Source organism: Cucurbita maxima, unplaced genomic scaffold (assembly GCF_002738345.1).
Source record: "Cucurbita maxima cultivar Rimu unplaced genomic scaffold, Cmax_1.0 Cma_Scf00044, whole genome shotgun sequence".
In the NCBI taxonomy this organism is placed as follows: Eukaryota; Viridiplantae; Streptophyta; class Magnoliopsida; order Cucurbitales; family Cucurbitaceae; genus Cucurbita; species Cucurbita maxima.
This window is the reverse complement of record NW_019272060.1, coordinates 844,505-866,962: the sequence shown is the minus strand read 5'-3', so window position 1 is coordinate 866,962 and position 22,458 is coordinate 844,505. Positions and strand designations below refer to the sequence as shown.

Genomic DNA, 22,458 nt, shown 5'->3' with positions numbered 1-22,458 from the left:
CAAAGCAAAAATCAGTTCATCAAAATTTGGTTTCTTTGCTCTAGAATTTAGTGAATCGAGTTCAAATTCGATCATATAGTTCAACCAAAATGGACACAACTGTATCATGCATATCGCTACTGTTTAGTCTCTAAATTTCAAAATCTTATCTCCCATCCGCCCCTGACTCTCAATCTGACTATATAGCCATCAACGACCCTTCTCCTATCATCACTGTCACTCACACAGTGTCTTGCTCGTTTTGTTTGTCGAACCCTAGGTGCCAACCTTACGATGTCTATCTCCCACAAGGGTGTATACCGATGTTGGAAAAATCTTTTTGAGCAGTCCAAAATTTAGGTTGGTTGGAGTTGTGACTCACATTGGTCCGATGTTGTCGTCAAGCTTTCAAGTGATGTCCCACATTAGTTGAGGAGGAGAACAAACCACCATTTATAAGGGTGTGGAAACCTTCCCGTAGTAGACGCGTTTTAAAGCCTTGAGGGGAAGCCCGAACGGGAAATCCCACCCAAAAGAGAATAATATTTGCTAGCGGTGGATCTGGGACGTTACATTTCATCTATTGATGAACCTAAACCACAAATATTTTTTTTTAAGGTCTTAAGTTTTGAATACAATACTTTTGTCACATCCATTCAGCATCCCACCGAGCTCCCTGAAATCGGTTGGAGCGTCAAAACTTGAACGATCAGCTGTAACGACCCTACTTTTTCGCTTAATCATAAAATCGTTACTACATACATGTCGTGACGTTTCAATATGATTCAAGTGAAAAAAACTAGCTAACTAAAGATAAGAGGAGTCAACTGAAGCTGTCAAGCCAATCATGACCAACTAGGTCGAGCCAGGGTCACGAGCCATTTGAGTCAATCGTGTTGACATCCACGGTTGACTCAAATGGCTCCACAAGCCCAATCGTCTTCTATGTCCACATCAAGCCCATCACTCTAGGTTCAACTCCACAGGCGTGCATCCAAATCAGGTCGTTCAGGTTGGTGTGGATTCATGGGCTAAGATGATCCGGTGGTTCAGTGTTGCTAGTGCGAGTCTCGACTCGTGACTTCTTTTTTATTGGTAAGTATCCTAATAGTATAGATGATCATGTGGAAAATAAATTATTAGAATAATTGACGAGAATTCGAGATCAAATTTAAAGTAACCCTTTAAATATAATATGATACAAAAGATTAATAAAATTAAAACTAGGAAATAAAGATATATTAAATCATTAATTGAATTATTACAATTTAAAAAGTGATAAAAGCATTAAAAAAATAAATTGTAGAATACATAAATCATCACCACCTTCAAAAGAAATCAATACAAAAGAGATAGAGAGCGCGAGAAAATCAAAAATCAAATTCAATTATGATATCAAACCGCCGCTGTAGGGCACGGCGGTGGGCGGCAGCCATTGATCTCCGGCCAAGATTTCAGACACCGTGAAGATATTAGCAACGGTGGCGTTGATTACCCCAACCGCCCACTGCGCCCGCCGCGAAGTGTCGGAACCCGGCCCGGAGTTATCAAACTCGGCGTAATACGAAGTGTTCAAATTCAAAGTCCCGTCCCACTCCTTCCACCCTGCAGGGTCGATGAAGGCGTCGATAAACGACTGCATGTAAACCGTTCGAGAAAATTCCTTCCACGGCCTCCCTAAGTAGCTCTTGGTGGTGGGGCTAGCGGCGAGGTCGGGAGTCGGTTTGATGGTGCATTTGTGAATGAAGATTCCAGTGTTCTGATTCTGGTCGGTCCGGCCCTGCGCTGTGAGGGCGTTGAATTGCCCGCTCAGAGGGAGGCGAGCGTAGATGTTGCAGTTTTGTAAGACGACAGCAGCGTTGCCGAAGATGAAGTCAACCGTGCCATAGATGTCGCATTCTCGGTAGAATTGGCGGAGGGAGTGAGCATATAGAGTGTCTTGGTATCCTTCGAATATGCAGCTGTAGAACGTTGTCATGTCGGCGCTCACTCGCAACGCCACGGCTTGGTGTTTGATGGCGCCGGCGGTATTGGTGATGGTTAGGTTTGCCCCGAAGAACCCTGTTCCCTCCACGACTGCCAGCAAGAAAGATAGAATTTTAAAGATGATCCTAATTATTCATAGTTTCATATCATTAATAGATTTAAATTCTTGAAATCTTAAAATATTTGGATCCGTTTGAAAAAAACTAGGTGTTAAACACGTTTGAAAGTTCATAAACCTATTGTTGGAAATATGAAGTATAACAGCTCAAGCTCCCTGTTAGTAGATGTTGTTCACTTTGCCCCGTTACGTATTAACGTCAACATCACGGTCTTAAAACGCGGATGTTAGGGAGAGGTTTCCATACCCTTGTGAGAAATGTTTCGTTTTTCTCTCCAACCGCTGTGGGATCTCACAATCCACCCTCCTTGGGGGCCCAACGTTCTCGCTAACACACCGCTCGGTGTCTGGCTCTGATACCATTTGTACAATCCTGAGCGGTGTGTTAGCGAGGACGCTAGGTCTCCAAGGGGGATGGATTGTGAGATCCCACATCGGTTATAGAGAGCAACGAAGAAACTTATCCCTAGTGCACACATTTTAAAATTGTGAGGTTAAAAGTGATACTTAACAAGCTAAAGTGGATAATATCTACTAGCAGTGGACTTAGGCTGTTACAAATGATATAAATTAGGCAACAAGAACGTTGAGCTCCCGAAGAGAGGTGGATTATGAGTTCCTACATTGGTTGGAGAAGGGAACAAAACATTCTTTATAAGGGTGTGGAAACCTCTTCCTAGTAGACACGTTTTAAAATTCTGAAGTTGACGACGATACAAACAAGTCAAAACAGACAATATCTACTAGCGGTGGCCTTTGGCTATTACACAAAGATAATGGAAGAGAGACTTCAGCTCAAATTTGAGCTTTTGAAACAAAGGGTTTTTTTTTTCTCTTTCGATCAATTTTGAATACGAGGGAAGAGAAGTCAACTCATATTGTTTCGTCGTAAATATTAATATAAAATGCCAGAGAGATTCATAAATTTTAAAATTAGGAATACGTTGAAAGAGGAACTCACTGACGGTCGCGCTATTGAAAGTAGTAGAGCCATCAACGACGTTCTTGTTCCCGGTGATGATAGTTCTGTTGTTACCTTCTCCGATCATCAACACGTACTTTTTACTTTTCGGAACCACTACGCTTTCCATGTATATCCCGGCGGTGACGAAGATCAAAAAGTACCCGTTCGCGGCGGTGGATTTGTTGGGAGCTGCCGCAATGGCGTCATTGATGGTGGTGAAGTCATATGCTCCATTTTGGTCCACAGCAACAACACCTATTGAACAAAGAATCAATGTAGATTAAGAAAATAATAACAATAATCAAATTTGCATAAGAAAAATTCAAGTGTTCGTACCATTGACCAAAATGCCATCATCAGCATTATTGGTCTGAAGAAGCCTTCGAGCCGCTGGCTTCTTCCCATGCATCAACCGCTCATAATAGGCGCGGTCCTTGGGCGACATTTTGAGCTTCAACGGACCATTCCCGAACCCAAAATGGTTAGTTTTTGGCAACTTAGGAGCCTTCATGGTCTTAGAAACCCAACCCATTTTGAACAAAGAAAGGTACAAACTATAAAGCTGTCTATCAAAGGAGATAGCTTTCACCACCTTATCAACCAAGCCCAAGCCCGAGCCCGCTAAGCCATCATGACAAGTATCTACATTGGTGATCACTGCGCTAAGCAACGATATCATCTCATCGGCTTGGTAAAACGGAAGGGCATTGGTCGTGGTGTTGACGGTGTTGACGGTGCTCGATATGAAGTCGAGGTTGGCCATGGCGAGGGAGCGGCAATCATGGAGGGCCGAGAAGGAAGGCAAGAGGGTAAGTTGGAGATCGACGAGGGTTATGAAGGTGCGCGCTTGGACCAGGGCGTGATGGAGAGTGTAGCGACAATGGGAGTGGACGGAGGCCGGGGAGGAGGGGAGGAAGGATTTGCAGAAGGACGGGGAGGTTGCGGATTGGCAAACCTCGACCGTCGGAACGGCGGAGGACGAGGTGAAGAGGAAGAGGAAGAGGAGAGAGAAGAATGTGAGGAGAGAGATGGGATTTGAAGAGGAGGCCATGTTGGTGTGTTTTATGGGTTTGATTGAGATTGGGTTATTTATAGGAAGCAATTTGTGTAATGAGAAGGAGAGAAAGAAGGAAACGTGCATGCAAGTATATGTATATTATATTATATGAATATGGTTTAGTTGCATACACAAAGGCCAATAACTTTGAGGTTTTGCCAATGTTCATTGTCCACGTCTTATCATATGCTCCTTGTCGACATCTTTCGATACGATTTATATATATATATATATACTACGATCGTTCTTAAACTATTAATGAATTATGATAATTACACGGTTTAATTTTTAGTTTGATCAATCATCTTCTCAAATTATGAGTTTTGTTAGAATTGCACCCGTGAATTTTGTATTTGATCAATTATTTTGGATTTGTCAAGTGTTGTAATCGGCTCCTTTTATTAGGATTAGAGATGTTCATAGAGCGAGACAGGGACAGGGAAGTTTTCACCATCTCCGTCTAAGAATATTTGTTAAAACCACCGATGGTGTGAAAGTTATCTATTTATAATCAAATAAATTATGAAATAAAAAGATATCTATAGTAAGAATGCAGAGGTTTGTCTTGTAATAAAATATGAAATATGATATATATGGTAAACTATAATTTAGTACTAAATATTCTTAACACTCGCGTAAACTGAGTGTCAGATTTGAACGAACGTGAAGCTTGGATCTGAAAAATTCAAACAGAATTCGGGAAACATTTTTAGTGAAGAAGTCAACAACCTAGTTTGGAGGAGGCGTAGAGAAACACCTCTTTGTTCTCTATTTCATTTTCTATCCCCACGAAATTTTTCTCTATTTTTCTTTTTTTAAACGGTTCTTTCAAAGAATGTTTTTTAATAGTTCGTTTTTATTTTACAATATAATGTTTACAAACAAAAATGTAATATTCTTTCAATATAATTTTTAAAAATCAAATTTTAATATTATAACATAGTTTGAGTAGACAAAGTTTGAACTGTCTTTTGCTTAATGACCTATTTGTAGAAAATCAAAACAAACAAAAAAAAAATTGTGTGTGTGTGGACGTGTGTGTGTGCAGGTGCGTGTGCGTGTGGGGGTGTCTGTGTGTGTGTCGTCCTCGACTCTGTTTATCTATTGAGTAGAAATTTCTCTCCACTCTTGTTAAAATATCATCACTAGGCCAACAGTGTGAAGCCCCAATATAATTGTAAGAGTCTATTGTCCTTTTACGAAAATGATTAGAGACACTAGATATTTATTTAGATATTTTAGGAATAAATGATTAGATATTTTAGAAATAAATTATTACCCTTTAATTTAACGAAGGTTTTCATCTCAAGAAATTCTAAGCAGTCTCAAGCACAACAGGGTGTAGTAGTTTCTATAGTGTCTTGTAATCTCTTCTTAATTGGTGTTAATAAAGAGTTGAGTGTTTCAACAAAGAGTTGTATTCAACAATATGGTATCAGAGCAAGGTTGTAGGTTGTTTGATCTCTTGAAATTCATACTATGGAATGTGATTGCAGCTCTGTCTAGTCTTCCACATCATGAACGATTTATTGAGATTATTAGTGAGTTAGTTTCTTTGTGTCATGAGTAGTTTGTGACTCTCCAAAATTTGTGTCAAAAAAACTTGTTTGTTATTATTGAGGTATTGTCAACACGATAGTGACTTCCAAGTCGTTGGAGGAATTAAGAAACTCAACAACAGTAACTAACACACGTGGGCAACATGCATGATATCATATTTACAATGATAGAACCTTTAGAAGGTCGTTGGCGGGAGTGAAACTACTCCGCCAGAGAATGATTCTAAAGGTGCCTTGTACAAATGGAGAAATCAAAACATCCAAAGCAATGTTAGCCTTGAATACCACAATCGAAGAAAAGATGTTGGGGCACATTTTTGGGATAACAAGACACCGAAAGAAGCATGAGACATGTTTGTGGTGTTGTTCTCAAAGAAGAACGATATGAGACTGCAACTTCTAGAGAATGAGTTGTTATCAGTTTCACAACAGGCATGACGATTGCTCCGTACTTCCACAGGGCTAAGTCGATATGTCGGGAGATTACTAAACTAGATCCAAAATTTGTCATTGGAGAAGCTTGAATGAAGAGAATCATTATCCACGGATTGCAACTAGAATACAGAAGTTTCATTAATAGTAGAGTTTGAAAATTTTGTTAGCTAGCTAAGAAACCATGACTAATCAAATGGGAGACATCACATTAAAAGGTGAAGAAGAAACACAAGTGAAAGTCGAGGCAACAATAAGTTATCTACGAAATGTGGATACAAAAATGGACAAAGAAAGAAGTCACTAATGAACTACAAAACCTTGAAAGAAATTTGAAGATATTTGCTACAATTGCAAGAAGAAGGGCCACATATCTAAAGATTGTTGGTCCAAGAAAAAAACCCATTGAAAGCAATGTGGCAACTCCAATAAGGAGATGGAGGATGAATGAGATGCAAATGTACTATATGCCATAGAAGAAGACGAGCTAACACTCATTGTAGTGATGGAAGAGCATATCGATTACAAGAATGACTAGATCATTGATACAAAATGCTCAAACTACATGACTGATAATCAAAGTAGTACAATGGAAGTAGGTGGCCCTCGGAGAAGAAAGTATTACCCAGATTTGGACAACATTTAAGACATTCTTCCACAAAAGACGGGGAGCAAACTATACACATTTTCTTAAGGGTCGTTACATTTCTCTAAGCCGAAGCTAATTTTAAAAGAACCTATAAACCAAGTCAATGGGTGCCTTGATCACAATTTAAGTACATTAACCCACATCCATATAAAGAAGAAACAAAGAAGTAACGAGATCTTGGTGTTCATCATAGATTATCATAAATAGATATAGACAATAAGAGTTATAGAGAATAAGAGTTTCTCATATCTCTATTTTCCAAAGCTAATCAGCTGTTGGATGCCTTGCCATTTTCTGAAGGATTACTGTCCTTGCCTTGGTTACATCTGAGCTGCATTTGGCAGCATGAACACTCAGCTTCTCAATGGTCTCATCAAAACCATCAAGGTTTTTCTTGATCTCGTCTATTACGAGCTGCATAGCACTGAGTTCCCGAATGCCAACATCGGCATTCTGCAACAACGAATCTAACTTATTCGATAATCTCCGCACGAGCACATCAATGTTCTGAAGGTCCTTCAGAATTATGTAAGTGTGACCTTCCATAGAGCTCATAAATTGCTTATCGGCTTTGATGCTGTTCAAGTAACGATTCCATAGCGTGTTACACCATTTACCGATCGGCCCCATCGGAACAGCCAATGTAGTAGCCAATGCAATCACCACAGGAGGTGCAGACATTGCAGCTGCTACAATGGAGAAGATCAGAACCGATGCAAATGCAGTAATGAAAATGACATTCGACACTCTCTTCCATGTCTTCATGGAGCTAAATTTCTTGTCGAGCTTCGTCTTTTGAGATTGCAAGTCATCGAACGTCGAAACATGCCGATCATACAACGACTTAAGCAACTTCCCAAACTCCTTACCAAATGGATCCCCTGCCTCTTGGAACTTCTTCAACTGCTCAAATGTCCTAACATATCTCTCACCATCACCTCCATTCTCATAACTCTCAAACTGTCGGACAGCGAGCTTAACAATGAACTGGCTATCCCGACTCCGTCGTAGACTTCTCTCCAATGCCGCACAGAAATCTAACATTTTGAGACTGTTATCAAAGAATGTATCCACAAGCCTAAACAATTCTTTGTTGCTCCACACATCCTCTTTACTTTCAAGGATAATCTTGACAGCATCTTCATTCATTTCCAGTAAAAAGTCAGTGATCTCCATGAGTGCATCGAACGATAACGAACCGACCTCGACTCTGTTCGCAAGCGAATTGAGAGCTCGGCTCGTTCGTTCCTGCACTCGAACATCGAAGGATTGCAAATCTGGATTGTTTTCATACTCAGATTCATAAGAACTAAAAGCAGCTGCATACTGAGAATCAACATTGGTGGGGAAGGGAGTAGGAGAAATATTTCCACCACCTGATTTGTTCTTACTAGATTGTCCTCCCAACATTTCCAGACTATAATTTTGACCTCAACAAAATTTCCGAAATTGGAAATTTCTCACTAACACAAGAACAAGCTCGAATCTCAAAAACAGAACAACTAAGCCAGCAAACAAGTTTACAAGATCTAAGAGAGTAAAAAATTCCGAAACGCCATCTCAAATTTTCAGTCAAACAGAGTAAAATACTAAAAAAAATCCACAAAATTCAGCGTAAAAGCTCAAGAACAGCCGCCATTAATTCAAAAGAAACGAGATACCTCAGTTCGTGAGAAGAATCGAAAACATCCAACGAATCGAAGAGGAGAACGATGAAATCCAAAGAAACCCTAGAAAATGGAGGAGGGGATCTCGGCGAGGAAGACGGTGAAAGAAAACATTCATTCATATATGAACAGCAATCATTTCGTTGCTCTTCCAATCACGCGCCGTTGAATTTTCGTTCTGTTCATCTTTTTGGGTGCGGCTTCGTGGGCATATCGAGGACTTGAAATTTCCAACGACTTCCTTCTCAAGTCGTCACTTTTTCATGATCATGAACTAAGATTTAAAGATTAAACACTAAATCGCTATTTAATCAAATATATACTCTGAATTTAACCAAATATATTGGTTCAGTTTCATTAGATTAGATCTTAATAAATGTTGCAAATTTTAATCTTTTCATGATAATTTTGATACAAAGTTCATCCGCAATAAATTTTTTGGGATTTTGTTGAAAGATTCAATTGATTTTGTATAAAATTTTAGATTTTTATTAACCTAAAGTCGCTACCGCCTTCTCAACATGAGTGATTATGAGAAATCTAACTCTTAAAACATCATCGTAATATCATAAGTTCATCTTAAAACCTATCATCATCATTAAAAATACTGTCATGATCTTATGTGTTTAAAAACATAATTAAGAAACAAAATTAAAAATGATAATAATAAATAATTCAAAAACATGAAATGCATAACAACTTATTTTAACCCAAGTTTGGAAATTTAATTATGCTACTAGCCTATGCACGTGCTATGGTCTTTAGTTGCGATGTCGTTGTTAGTTGTATAAGGGTGCTTTGTCTTACCTGAAAATGATGTAGCACACGGCCTGAGTATTTCAAAAAATACTCAGTAAGTGACTCCACTATAGGGGCCGTAAAAATGCAAACACATACAACTCATGCTTTAGAGACCTACCGTTAAAACATCTTAGGGGTGGCCTCCATTCTCGACTAAATTTGATGTGCAGTACTTCCTTACACACGATCCACACGTGCGAGCGTGAATCTCCAAATGATCGCACCCACCTGGACCCATCATAGTCGAGCTAATTGTCCGTAGTAATGTTTGGAGGTCAACAAACCCTTGTGTGTCATGCACGGAATGATCACCATCATCATCGTAGCGTACGTGTCCGTAATCATCATTGTAAAAAGGGAAGTATCTTGAGGTTTATGTACACACATAAATGCATGAGGTCCCTATGGTTTCTCGTTTTTAAAACATATTTATGACACAACCCTAATTCCATCTATATATTACTATAAGTAATATATGTGCATTAATCTTACAGTCATATTAAGGAAATAACATCATCTTACATCTTCGTGTTAACATGCATCGTCATCATAAACACATCATAATCATTGTAAAACATCATAAGACGTCATCATATAACTCATACACGTCATCATACATCATAAATCATCATCAAGGTATCATAAACATAAACCATAAAAGACACGTGTGGGAGTCACTAGGCATGCATCATCATACATCAAGCAGTGGTTTAGCCTATCATATAGTAAGGTCACTTAATTGTTTGACCTTAGCTAGTGTTTCCCTAAATTCGAGTTTGCTAATCTTTCGTTCCTCGAAGCTGCTCCAAATGTCGTAGGGGATCGTTTCCTATTAGGTCGTTCATTGCCTTTCGTTAGTACTTCACAATTCTAATATAAATTCAACTTGAATTTTGAAAATAGAGCATCATACCGATCGTGCCACGTGTCACCGTGGGAGAGGGATGCATCGCAATTTCCTTCTGGGGTCGAAGCGTGGGCTCGAGTTACTAATTCGGGCATGCGGGTGCTGGCCTGTTGCAAGCCTGGTCAACGCGGCTAGTGGGCCTTGGGGGAAATAGAATCGGGTGTTGGGTCGACGGTGTTGTAGTGGGTTGGATCGGGCGATTCGAGTTGGTGCAGGTTAGATCCGGATCTGATGGATCCTTTCTTCTTCGTCCGATTTCTAAGATATTCCAATGCCGTTTCTCGTCCTTTTTCCTCCTCTACCTCTCTGTTGGCCTCTCTTCTTCACTCCCACAAGGTTCCGCAACATGTTAACACCTACAACAACTAGATCCATGAGGCTCCAAAAACTCGCAACTTGGATTTGAATTTCGATGAAGCACAACATCGTTAAAGCATATAAGACTTACCTCTCGTGTAACTGCAATCGTCTCACACCGTGGATGGGTCATTTCGACATCGGGTTTGTGAGATCAACCTTGCTAGAAAACTTCGACCTTTTGTCTCTCTTGCAGATACTCTAGGAGCGTGGTTGAGAGTAGTGGGGGTGCATGGCTTTCCGTGAGGGTCACGGGGTCGTGAGGTCTAGATTGTTTTTTTGTTGTTAAATCTCGACTTTTGTATCTTTCGAATATCATTATGATTCAAACTTTGATGTACCTAAACATAATTGTATGAAAATTTATATGAAATCATATTTAAGTACATAAAACACTACAATATTTTAGGATTTTTCGAATGTCAAGAAAAACGTGGTAAAAAAAGTCTCAATATTTTCTCTTTCTTACTTTTTCCAATGCTTTTTATAAGCCTCAACACAAATAGATACGGACACAATTAGTCTTTAAAAAAGCGGACAAATCAAGAAATTTAATGTATTTAGTGCCTAATTAACTCCAAACTTAACTTAGCAGGAGGGTGTACATTCAATCCAACAACTTGGACCAACCCAACCCGAATTATAAGAACTTGGACCAACCCAACCCGAATTATAAGAGTTGGATTGGGTTGGATTCATTTTTTTTAACACGGTTCAGTTTCGGGTTCGTGGGACAAAACCTTCGAGTTGACCCGAAACAAATAAAAATATATAAAATATATTAAAAATCTTTTCATATTAATGAGTTCGCCTGATTGGTACTTTGGCCAGTCTATGGACAATCACTCTCCCGAGTTTGACGTCATGCAAATGCATGTTTCTTTGTTTAATTCTTTTTTATATACAATATCTTTAAATTAATTATTTTTATGGTTTATTTAATAATATTTTCTTGGACTCAAGTAAAAGTATGTTTTTTTGTTTAATTTTTTTATTTTTTTGTTATATATAATATCTTTAAACTAATCATTTTTATTGTTTATTTAATTTCATGATCTATCCTTCTATTTTTTTAAATTTAACCAATTCTCAAGAAATGTCTGTATTTAGTTGTCTTTAGTTTTATGATAATGTTGAACTATGTTAATATGTTACCATTTTCTTTTTTATTGAATTTGTTTTTTTTTTATGAATAATTATAGATTAATTTAGGTTTGTTTGTGAACTTTTAATATATTTTATTTAAGATTGTATCCAAATAATTATAAATTGTGGATAAATAAAACTTTTTTAAAGAAAAATTTGACAACCAACTCGAAAAGTTTCGGGTTGGGTTGTGAAAAGTTTCGGGTTGGGTTGGGTTACCAATCCAACCAACCCTTTTGTATTGGGTTAAAAAAATCTTTAAACCCAACCCAACCTAGACCATGTACACCCTTAGTATCAAATAAGATGCATGTGTTAAACTATAATGAAAGGCTAAATATCCTCAACACCTTCTCCCTCTCATGCAAGTCGAGAGTTGGATTTGAAAGAGAAGTCAAGAATGACTTTTGGTGAAGATGTCAACAATCTTGGAGATAAGAAGGCACATATTATGTGCGAAGTTTGCCAGCAATAAGTTTCAAGCACAGTTGGATGTGCGGTACTTTCCCACACACGACTCATGTATGCACACATGGATCTACTAGGCGAGCTCGTATACGTATTTCTTGGGTCTGACTTGGTCAAGCACATTGCATTTCACATCGTTGGACGCGACAAAAAAAAAAGGCTCGCATGATATCATAACGAACATAAATATCGAAGGTACGCGTCCGTACTAACATACTATAATGAGGAAGTATCTCGATACATGTGACATACATACATGTATGAGGTCTCCATGATTTTAATTCATAACATAACATTAACATCATTCCCTTTCTTCATTCATTCCTGACATATTACATATATGCATCATGTATACATGACAGTCATCACATAATCTATCACATAACTTTACATGCCAAGACATAACATGGCATACATAACATTTCATTTTGTTAATAACATGGATATCATACATACATAGCATCATAGGTTAATGCATAGAACACATAAGTATAGCATAAAATAAAATAACATGGTGCATACAGGAGCTACGGGGCATGCACCATCATACATCATTCAATATCTAACTCCAACAATAAGGTTACTTACTTGGTTGACATTGGCCGAAGTTACAAATTACTCGGTAGCTGTTTCAAAAACTATACTTCAACGTTTATTTTCACCTATGTCAAACCATATCTCAGTTTAGGACATTTTCATATCTTAGTCTAGCTAAATATGACGATTATTTTCAATATAAGTTCTAAAACTATCTAAAATTGAGTAAATGAGAGTTTTCCTGACCTCAATTGTTTTAAACAAGTTCACAAATAATTTCGTCGGAACCTTAAGAAAGAATATAAAATTTGTATACTGAGCCATCTAAGCCAAGAAGTCGACCCACCAAGCCCCCGAGCCGGGTCACTATGTCTTCAACCAAATTCTTCCTACCTAACCACTTGGGTCCTTTTGAAGTTTAATCCACTCATTTATAAAGCATATGGTACACTTTTACAGCTGTCCTCTAAATGGATGACAGAATTTAATTTTTAGTAATTATTTTAGTTTATTCGATTTATAATCATATTATATTTAAAATAGAAGAAAAAAAAATCACCATTTTTGCCTTAATTTTAAAAAAAAATTGTTTCTAATTTAAAAAAAAAAAATTAAATACTTGACTTAAAATTTGAAAATAATTGAAAAATCAATTCAATAAAACTAAAAAAAAAAACTTTAATTTTTTAATATTTTTTAATGGAAATGATTCTACCTCCGTATTTTCCACGTGGTTCCATAATTTTAAAACCTTCGATAAAAGCAGTCACGTGATATTGTCAGTTGTCCACAAAATTTAAATAATAATAATTATTATTATAAGAAGAGAGGAAGAGCGGGCAGTGAGCGGGCAGTGGGGGAGGAGATGAAGATTTCAAAGATGGGCAGCTTCTTCTTCTTCTTCATCTTGCTCGGAAACGCAGCTGCGGGAAGCGGTTTCCCGGGAATCCAACTGCCCGACATTCCGTCGTCGGAAAACCGCTCTGGGTTTTTCATATTCGGAGATTCCTACGTGGATGCCGGAAACAACAACTACATCAATACCACCGGTGATTTTCTGGCCAATTACCCGCCCTACGGCGAAACCTTCTTCACAACCCCAACCGGCCGGTTTTCTGACGGACGTATTATTCCTGATTTCTTAGGTCAGTTCTTTTCTTTCTATTTATTTTATTTTAATTATTATTATTACTATTATTTACTGTTTTTTTTTTAATGAAAACAATTATTTTATTATTATTCAACCTAAAAAATAAAAATACATCTATTTACGTTAAAAAAAAATATTTATGAGGGTCAATTTTTGTCATTTTAGTATTTATTAAAATTAATATTACTGTTTGTGAAACATGAGTTAAGACTATTTTCAATTTTTTAAAAAAATTTAAATATATTAATTAAATTATAAAAACTATTCTTAATTTATTTTTTAAAAATTTAAATATGTTAATACAAAATTTCGGATTAGTTGAGTCAGTGACTAAGATAACCTAAACATAACCGAACCCGAATATATAGAATTGAGATGGGTTGAGCTAGGTTAGGTTGCCAATTTTTTTTCTTTAATTATTGAAAAATAAACTACTTATACGTTACATTAATAATTAAAAATTGATAAAGTTTAAATATTAAACATTCATAAATTACGACACACTACTATCATCCATCTTAAATGTCAAATATTTTTTATTTCCATAATAATCTTAAAAGTGAGGTATAGTTGAGTTGCAACCCTATTTCGTGTTGGTCGAGTTGACTTGACCAAACAATTGTCAACCTGCAAATCGATCTAAATTTTCGATTTTTCAAAAATTCAACCCAACCCAAATCGGAAAAAACCTAACCTAACTCAATTTTATAGTTTGGGTTGAATAATTCAGGTTAATCGAGCTATCAAGTTTTATGAATACCCATAAACACGAAGGTCTTTCTAATGTGAACCCGAACTTACTAATAATCTTTGTTAGCAAGCTTATTCAACCATATTTCTTAACCAAATGTTGAAAGAGAAGAGTTTTATTTGCAGCTGAGTATGCAAAGTTGCCTTTAATTCAACCATATTTGGACCCTAAGAACAATTTGTACTTGAATGGTGTCAACTTTGCATCCGGTGGAGGTGGCGCTTTAGCTGAGAGTCATCAAGGACAGGTTCCAATCAAACCAAACAAACTATGTTCTTTCTTCTTTGAATCAATTGAATGCCAATTCTTACAATTGATTGATTTTCAGGCCATAGGGCTTCAAACCCAAATGAAGTTCTTCAAAAGGGTGAAGAATTCACTAACAAAGAGGCTTGGGAGTGCAAGAACTCGAAGCTTCTTCTCCAACTCGGTTTTTTTGTTTAATTTCGGAGGAAACGATTATCTAAACCCGTTCGATATAAGCTATGATATATTCAAAACCCTAGACGCTCAAGAACAGTTCGCGAATATGGTGATTGGAAACATAACGATAGCACTTAAGGTAAGATTTTTGAAAATTTAACGACGTGATTGAAACTTGTAACGATTATGGATTTTATGATATAGGAAGTATACAAATGTGGAGGAAGGAAATTTGGGTTTATGACAGTGCCTCCTTTCGGTTATACGCCGAGTTCGAGATTGAAAAAAAGTGCCCAATTTTTTTATGAGACGTCTTCGTTAGCAAGGGTGCACAACAAGTTGTTTCTCATGGCCATACAAAGACTCGCCACTCAACTACATGGATTCAAATATGCTTTCGCTGATACCCACACTTTGCTCCTTCGAAGAATCCTAAACCCTACCAAATATGGTAAGCAGTCTCCTCTTATTATTTCGTCTCATTTTTAAAAATCCCTGGTTAGGAGTATTCAAATGATTCGAAAATCTGATTAATTTGGACTATTCAAGCTAAACTATTAAGGTTGGATTGGGTTTAGATTATTTTTCGGTTTGGTTTGCGTTGGGTTGAATTTTTTGAGAAAAACGAAAATATGGGTCGAGTTGCAGGTTGACATTTTTTTGGCTAGGTCAACTCAATCAACTCGATTAGCCAAAAATAGGGTTACAACCTGACCCTACCTCACCGTGCTTTTGAAATTATTACAAAGATTAAGATTTTTTTTTTTTTTTTATGATTAAACCTAATGTGTTGGATTGAGTTATGAACTCTACTCAGGTTACTCGAGTCACTAACCGAATCAACTGAAAATTTTGAGTAGGTTCAAAAGATTTTCTCAAGCTAACCCGTGTACGATTTTGTTAGGTTTCAAGATAATCGACACGGCATGTTGCGGGAGTGACGAGTTTAGAGGGTTTTTTAATTGTGGAAGGAAGAAAGGAGCTTTACCATATACTCTTTGTGAGAATATCCAAGACTATATGTTCTTTGATTCTTATCATCCAACTGAAAAGACTTTCGAGCAGCTTGCCAACGAGATGTGGAGTGGAGATGCTGACATTGTTAAGTCTTATAACTTCAAACAACTCTTTCAATATGATCCATTCTTAGACGCTCAATGAGAGAGATCATATTACTTAGGGTAGTGAGCGGTTAGGATTAGACCGATAGAGTAATATATTTCAGCGTTTTTAATATCGTTGGCTATGTAAACTCGGTTTCACCTAATTGTTCGTGGTGGGGACAATAATGGATCTGGTGGATCATCTGCGTTACGAACTGGATGATAGACACAATTTTGTGTCTTGATGTTAAGTATATTAAGTCCAATTTAAGCTCAAATACAGTGAATCTTGGGTCGACATTCCTCAGTGATCTAAACACGAGCATGTTTTTGTTTTGTTTGTAGTGTATCGATGTTGTCAAATATTTCCCTCGAGAAACAACTTTTTCTACTTGCTTTTAAGGATGCCTTCACGTTTGATCAGATGACTTGAGTGATGTATGAATGACATGGCCTATTTACATGTTATTTCTTGATGTCATGATATGATCACGTAATGTGTATTATGATTATGTAATGCATGTACTTCCAATATGTTATGATACTATATTCATGTTATGCTCATGAGACGTCGCTAAACCATGTATGATAATAGTGAAAGAAATGTCATGTGTACACAGCATGCCTCATAAAAAAATTATGTCATGAAAAGAATGGAAGTACGATGTGCATCATAACCATGTATTATGATTTGAAATTGGGATCTCATATATGTTGTATGTCATGAGCACGAGATACTTCTCCAGTATGTTTTGTAGGGATGCGTATACCAAGACATTGTTAGTTTTCGGCAGCGTGAGCGTACGCTAGCCCATAGTCCGGCTTAGTGATATATATACGAGCCCACCTAGTGGGTTTATGCACACGTGCGTGAACCGTATCCTACCCTATTTGTAAATATTTGATATTCGAGTTTTATGAGATTTTATTTATTAATGCAAACATATAGACTACATGAGTATGATTCTTTAAATAATTAAAAAAAAAAACAACTCAGACAACCCAACCCAATCAAAAGTATTTATTCAAGTTATTCCAACTAACCCAAAATTTCAAGTTGGTTCCAAAAGATTTACTCAACCGAACTCGTGTACACCTCTAGTAAGTAATGAGGTATTGTTAAGTGAGTCGAACCAGTGAGTCGAACCACCTAACCCAACACAAAAATAAAGGATTAAGTTGGGTCGTGTGCTTTGAATGGTCCGAGTCAGTAATAATATTGGTTTGAAACACGTGAGTAATTGGCTAGTTTTGAAGGAGTTAGTTCCTACCTACCCCCTCCCCCTCGAATGCCTCCAAACTTTATAGTCCCCAAGTGGGCCCACCCACTCTCTCTCACACTTTATTTTTTTTTTCTTAACCCAAAATTTTAAAATTTTAATCTTTATATGATTTAATTAAATTAAAAATTATTTCGTCTCGATAAAATTTAAATTTATATTTAATAATAAACGGGTCACTTTTTCATTAAAAAAAAAGTTAATAGAAGGATAATTTGGGAATAAATTTAACATTCGAGATAAAAAGCAATAGAACTGAATGACTGATCGTCGTATTATTTTTTTACGTTCGAAAATAGTTTTAGAAAAAGTTAATAGAAGGGTAGTTTTGGAATAAATTTAGATTTCGAGTTAAAAACAAACCGTTTGAAAATTCAACTCATTGGTGAAATCTATTGAAAAGGGTTTTAAATAATTTAAGCAATAATGAGAGTTGGTAGAAAAAAAAAATTAATGTTCAAAATCAAGCAAAAGGGACAGCTGCCTTTAGAATGCAGAAATAATTTTTAATAATTTCCTATAAGAACTCAAGAACATCGGCCATTGCCATCAGTTTGCACTGAGAGTTGTAGAAATGAAGTTTCCAAATCGGAGCAGCTGCTTCTTCTTCATTTTGTTTGTAGCTCAATGCGGTTTCCCCACAATCTCGGAGGCGGTCGGAATCCAACTCACCGGTGCTCCGTCGTCGGAAAACCGCTTCGGGTTTTTCATATTTGGGGATTCCTATGTGGATGCCGGAAACAACAACTACATCAATACCACTAGTGACTTTCAGGCCAACTTCCCGCCCTACGGTGAAAGCTTCTTCCCGGTCGCCACCGGCAGGTTTACCGACGGCCGTAATATCCCAGATTTCTTAGGTGAATGTACTTACATTTTAACGTTTTCTTGTTCTTTTTTTGTCCAATAGGGTCGTTTAATCGCTGAAATTTGTAGAACAGTTCTGTTTCTTGTTCTTCTTCTACTTGAATCTTTGTGTTTGAAAACTGCTGGTTAATGATCTGATGAATGAGTAGCATGATTTTTTTGTTCCTTATCAAGACGAAGAGAAAGGGGTTAAAAGAATTGGGATTTTCACGGCTATGAGATATTGTCTTCTTTGAGCTTTTTCTTTCGAGCTTCCTCTCAAGGTGTCTAAAACCTGCCTGCTAGTGAGAGATTTTCACACCTTTGTAAAGAATGTTATGTCTACTCTCCGATCTTTGTGAGATCTCACAATTCACCCCCTTTGGGACCTAACGTCCTCACTGGCACTCGTTCCTTTCTCCGGTTGATGACCACCCCCAATCTATCCCCTTTGAGGCCCAACGTCCTTGATGGCACACTGCCTCGTATCCATCCCACTTTGGGGCTTAGCCTCCTCGTTGGCACATCGCTTGGTGTCTAGCTCTGATACCATTTGTAACGGTCCAAGCTCACCGCTAGCCGATATTGTCCTCTTTAAGCTTTCTCTTTCAAGGTTTTTAAAATGCAAAGGTTAGAGAGAGATTTCCACACCCTTACAAAGAATGCTTTGTCTCTTTCCCAACCAATGTAGGATCTCACAATCCACTCCTTTGGGGCCAAGGTCCTCGCTGACACTCATTCCTTTCTTCAATCTATGTGAGACCACCCCAAATCCACCCCTTTGGAGCCCAACATTCTTGCTGACACACCTCGTATCCACCCCACTTCGGGGCTCAGCCTCCTCGTTGGCACATCATTCAGTGTCTGGCTCTGATACCATTTGTAACAGCTTAAGTCCACCACTAGCAGATATTGTCCCCTTTGAGCTTTACCTTTCATGCTTCCATTCAAAGTTTTTAATTCGCGTCTACTAGGGAGAGGTTTCCACATCCTTGTAAAGAATGGTTCGTTCTCCTCTCTGACCGATGTGAGATCTCACAATTTTGGGATAGGATTTTGCTGTTGTTGGCCACGGAAATTGATATCATTCTGAATGTTTATACTGAACTAATAACTTCAAGCATGCTGCAAACAAGACAGAACTTGAAAGAGTACTTATTAACGCAGGTGAGTATGCAAATTTGCCTTTGCTTCCACCATATTTGGATCCCCACAATGATCTTTATGACTATGGTGTCAATTTTGCATCTGGTGGAGGTGGCGCTTTACCTCTAAGTCATCAAGAACAGGTCCCATTCAAATCAATCAAACTAAGTTCTTTCTTCTTTGAATCAATTGAATGCATAAACATTCTTACATTGATTGATTTTCAGGCCTTAGGGCTTCAAACCCAGATGAATTTCTTCAAAAGGGTGGACAAATCACTAAGAAAGAAGCTTGGGAATGCAAGAACTCAAAGCTTCTTCTCCAACTCTGTTTTTTTGTTTAATTTCGGAGGAAACGATTACCTAAATCCATTCGACATAAGCTACGACATATTCAAAACCATCGACACTCAAGAACAGTTTGTGAATATGGTGATCGGAAACATAACGACAGTGCTCAAGGTGATCTCGTGTTGAAAATTGTACTTATTTTCTCACTATTTTCGTGTTTTTTTTTTAAAGTAAGGTTTGGATTTTGAATGTGATAGGAAGTATACAAGCATGGAGGAAGGAAATTTGGGCTTATGGGAGTGCCTCCTTTAGGTTATATGCCAAGTTCGAGGTTGAAAAAAAGTGCCCAATATTTTGAGGAGGCTTCTTCAATTGCAAGGCTGCACAACAAGCTGCTTCCCATTGCCCTTCACAAGCTTTCGAAACAGCTCAAAGGATTCAAATACGCTTTTGCAGATGTCCACATGTTGCTCCTTCAAAGAATTCTAAACCCTTCACAATACGGTAACAAATTTTACTTTGCTTATTTGTCATTATTTCTTCATTGGTTTCAATGTTGTTTTGGTCTCCGTTCTACTGTGACATACCAATCGATTGGAGAAGAGAACGAAACATTCTTTATAAGGGTGTGGAAACCTCTCCCTTGTTTTAAAACCTTGAGGGGAACCTGGAAGGGAGGGAATGTCCAAAGGGGACTTTATCTGCTAGCGGTGGACTTTGGCTCTTACAAATGGTATTAGAGAGACACCGAACGGTGTGCCTGTAAGGATGCTGGCCCTAGGATAGGGGGGGGGGGGGGGGGGGGGGAGGGGTGGATTGTGAGATCCCACGTCGGTTGGAAAGGAGAATGAAACATTCCTTATAAGGGTGTGGAAACCTATCCTTAGTGGACGCGTTTTAAAACTTTGGAGAGAATCCCAGAAGGGAAAGCCTAAAGAGGACAATATGTGCTAGCGGTGGGCTTGAGTCGTTACAAATGGTATTAGAGCCAGACACTGGGCAGTGTGCCAACTAGGACGTTGGGCCCCCAAGGGAGTGGATTGTGAGATCCCACATTGGTTGGAGACGAGAATGAAACATTCCTTATAAGAGTGTGAAAATCTCTCTCAGTGAACGCCGTTTTAAAACCATGAAGGGAAGCCTTGAAACATTCCTTACAAGGGTGTGGAAACCTCTCCCTAGTGAACATCGTTTTAAAACCATGAAGGGAAGCCTAGAAGGGAAAGCCCTGAAGGGAAGCCTTGAAACATTTCTTACAAGGGTGTGAACCATGAAGGGAAGCCTAGAAGGGAAAGCACTGAAGGGAAGCCTTGAAACATTCCTTACAAGGGTGTGGAAACCTCTCCGTAGTGAACACCATTTTAAAACCACGAAGGGAAGCCTAGAAGGGAAAGCCTAAATTGTCTCTATAATCTCTCTCTCCTACTGTGAGATCCCACATCAATTAGAGAGGAGAATGAAACATTTCTTATAAGGGTGTGAGAACCTCTCCCTAGGGGATGCATTTTAGAACTTTGAGGGGAAACCCGAAAGGGAAAGCCTAAAGAAGACTATATCTGTTAGCGTGGGCTCAGGCTGTTACAAATATTATTAGAGTCAGACACCGGGCGGTGTGCTAGCAAGGACGCTAGGACCTCAAAAGAGATGGATTGTGAGATCCCACATCGGTTGTAGAGGAGAACGAAGCATTCCTTAGAAGGGTGTAGAAACCTCTCCCTAGTGGACGCATTTTAAAACCTTAAGAAGAAGCCCAAAGAGGACAATATTTGCTATAGGTTAGTAGGCTTGAGCTATTACACCTACACTTCTAAAATGTCTATTTTTCGTTCTTTTTAGTCTCTACATTCCTTTAAAACGCCAAGGTTGACTATAATAGTTAGCAAAACGTTTATGTTATCGAGACGCTCGGGGTCTAGGGTTAGACTATTATCGACACATTGTTAAGTGATGGTATTGTGTTAATGAAGGATTCAAGGTAGTGGATACAGCTTGCTGTGGGAGTGACGAATTTAGAGGGGTTTATAACTGTGGAAGAAAGCTGGGAAGTTTCCCCTTTACGCATTGCAAAAACATTGAAGATCATATGTTCTTTGATTCATATCATCCCACTGAGAAAGTTTTCAAGCAGCTTGCAGAACAGATGTGGAGTGGAGGCCTTGAAGTTGTTACGCCTTACAACTTCAAGCAGCTCTTTGAGTATGAACCAACCTTGGCCTCTGAGTAAGAATGTTCCCTCTTTCTTGAATCATATAGGCTGTTTTTAGCTCGTTTTAGACTCGTTTTGTTTCTCGATTTATCTCGAACTGCGAAATTTTAGTATCGTTGGCTTTGGAAACTCGTGTTGTGAGTAATGCTCGTTCGTCGAGTCCATCTTTTATTTAGAAAAAATAACTTTATTACATGTAATGTTATTGGAATGTGGCGGCTTTGAAAGACTTTTCATTGCGTTTTTTGAAACACATATTACATGTAATATCATTGAGAAGTAGCTATGAAAGACTTTATCTAGAGTTTTTAGACACATATTACATGTAATATCTTCGAGAAGCAGCTATGAAAGACTTTTTATAGAGTTTTTAGACATGTATTACATGTAATATCATCGAGAAGCAGTTATGAAAGACTTTTCATAATGTTTTTAGACACATATTACATGTAATATTGTCGAGAAGCAGCTATAAAAGACATTCCATAGCATTTTTAGACATTTATTGTATGTAATATCATTAAAAAGCATAGCGTTTTGAGACACGTATTACATGTAATATCAGTGAGAAGTAGCTATGAAAGACTTTTCATAGTATTTTTAGATACATATTACATGTAACATCATTAAAAAGCA

The 22,458-nt window shown here is 37.8% G+C and overlaps 5 protein-coding genes across 6 annotated transcripts in view; 3 read left to right on the top strand and 2 right to left on the bottom strand.

Annotated features, from left to right (window-relative positions):
* Positions 1–1,289: 1,289 nt before the first annotated feature.
* LOC111470332 (pectinesterase-like) lies at positions 1,290–4,098 on the bottom strand. The gene is made up of 3 exons (XM_023115882.1): positions 3,384–4,098; positions 3,045–3,302; positions 1,290–2,055 (listed from the first exon to the last, which is right to left on the bottom strand). Exons 1-3 carry the CDS (start codon positions 4,096–4,098, stop codon positions 1,367–1,369), a joined length of 1,662 nt encoding a protein of 553 aa, XP_022971650.1. The 3' UTR covers positions 1,290–1,366.
* A 2,627-nt stretch (positions 4,099–6,725) lies between these two features.
* On the bottom strand, positions 6,726–8,680 carry LOC111470362 (UPF0496 protein At2g18630-like). Its single transcript, XM_023115922.1, has one exon. It carries the CDS (start codon positions 8,152–8,154, stop codon positions 7,009–7,011), a length of 1,146 nt encoding a protein of 381 aa, XP_022971690.1. The 5' UTR covers positions 8,155–8,680; the 3' UTR covers positions 6,726–7,008.
* A 4,793-nt stretch (positions 8,681–13,473) lies between these two features.
* LOC111470363 (GDSL esterase/lipase 1-like) lies at positions 13,474–16,327 on the top strand. The gene is made up of 5 exons (XM_023115923.1): positions 13,474–13,772; positions 14,654–14,775; positions 14,857–15,090; positions 15,156–15,402; positions 15,856–16,327. Exons 1-5 carry the CDS (start codon positions 13,493–13,495, stop codon positions 16,110–16,112), a joined length of 1,140 nt encoding a protein of 379 aa, XP_022971691.1. The 5' UTR covers positions 13,474–13,492; the 3' UTR covers positions 16,113–16,327.
* Positions 16,328–17,841: 1,514 nt separating this feature from the next.
* Positions 17,842–22,199, top strand: LOC111470360 (GDSL esterase/lipase 3-like). Of its 2 annotated transcripts, XR_002715031.1 has the most exons (6): positions 17,842–18,194; positions 19,348–19,469; positions 19,554–19,787; positions 19,874–20,120; positions 21,584–22,007; positions 22,042–22,199. XR_002715031.1 is itself a non-coding variant. In XM_023115921.1 (5 exons), the coding sequence occupies exons 1-5, from the start codon at positions 17,909–17,911 to the stop codon at positions 21,838–21,840; spliced, it is 1,146 nt and encodes a 381-aa protein (XP_022971689.1). In that variant the 5' UTR covers positions 17,842–17,908; the 3' UTR covers positions 21,841–22,199. The 2 variants fall into 2 exon arrangements, 1 of the variants encoding a protein (XP_022971689.1); XM_023115921.1 differs by having other exon boundaries at positions 21,584–22,199.
* LOC111470364 (developmentally-regulated G-protein 3) overlaps positions 19,337–22,458 on the top strand; it is a 29,379-nt gene continuing 26,257 nt past the window's right edge. Inside the window, exon 1 of the mRNA XM_023115925.1 lies at positions 19,337–19,347. The gene's annotated coding sequence lies outside the window, so the exon portion shown is untranslated. The remainder of the gene's footprint in view (positions 19,348–22,458) is intronic.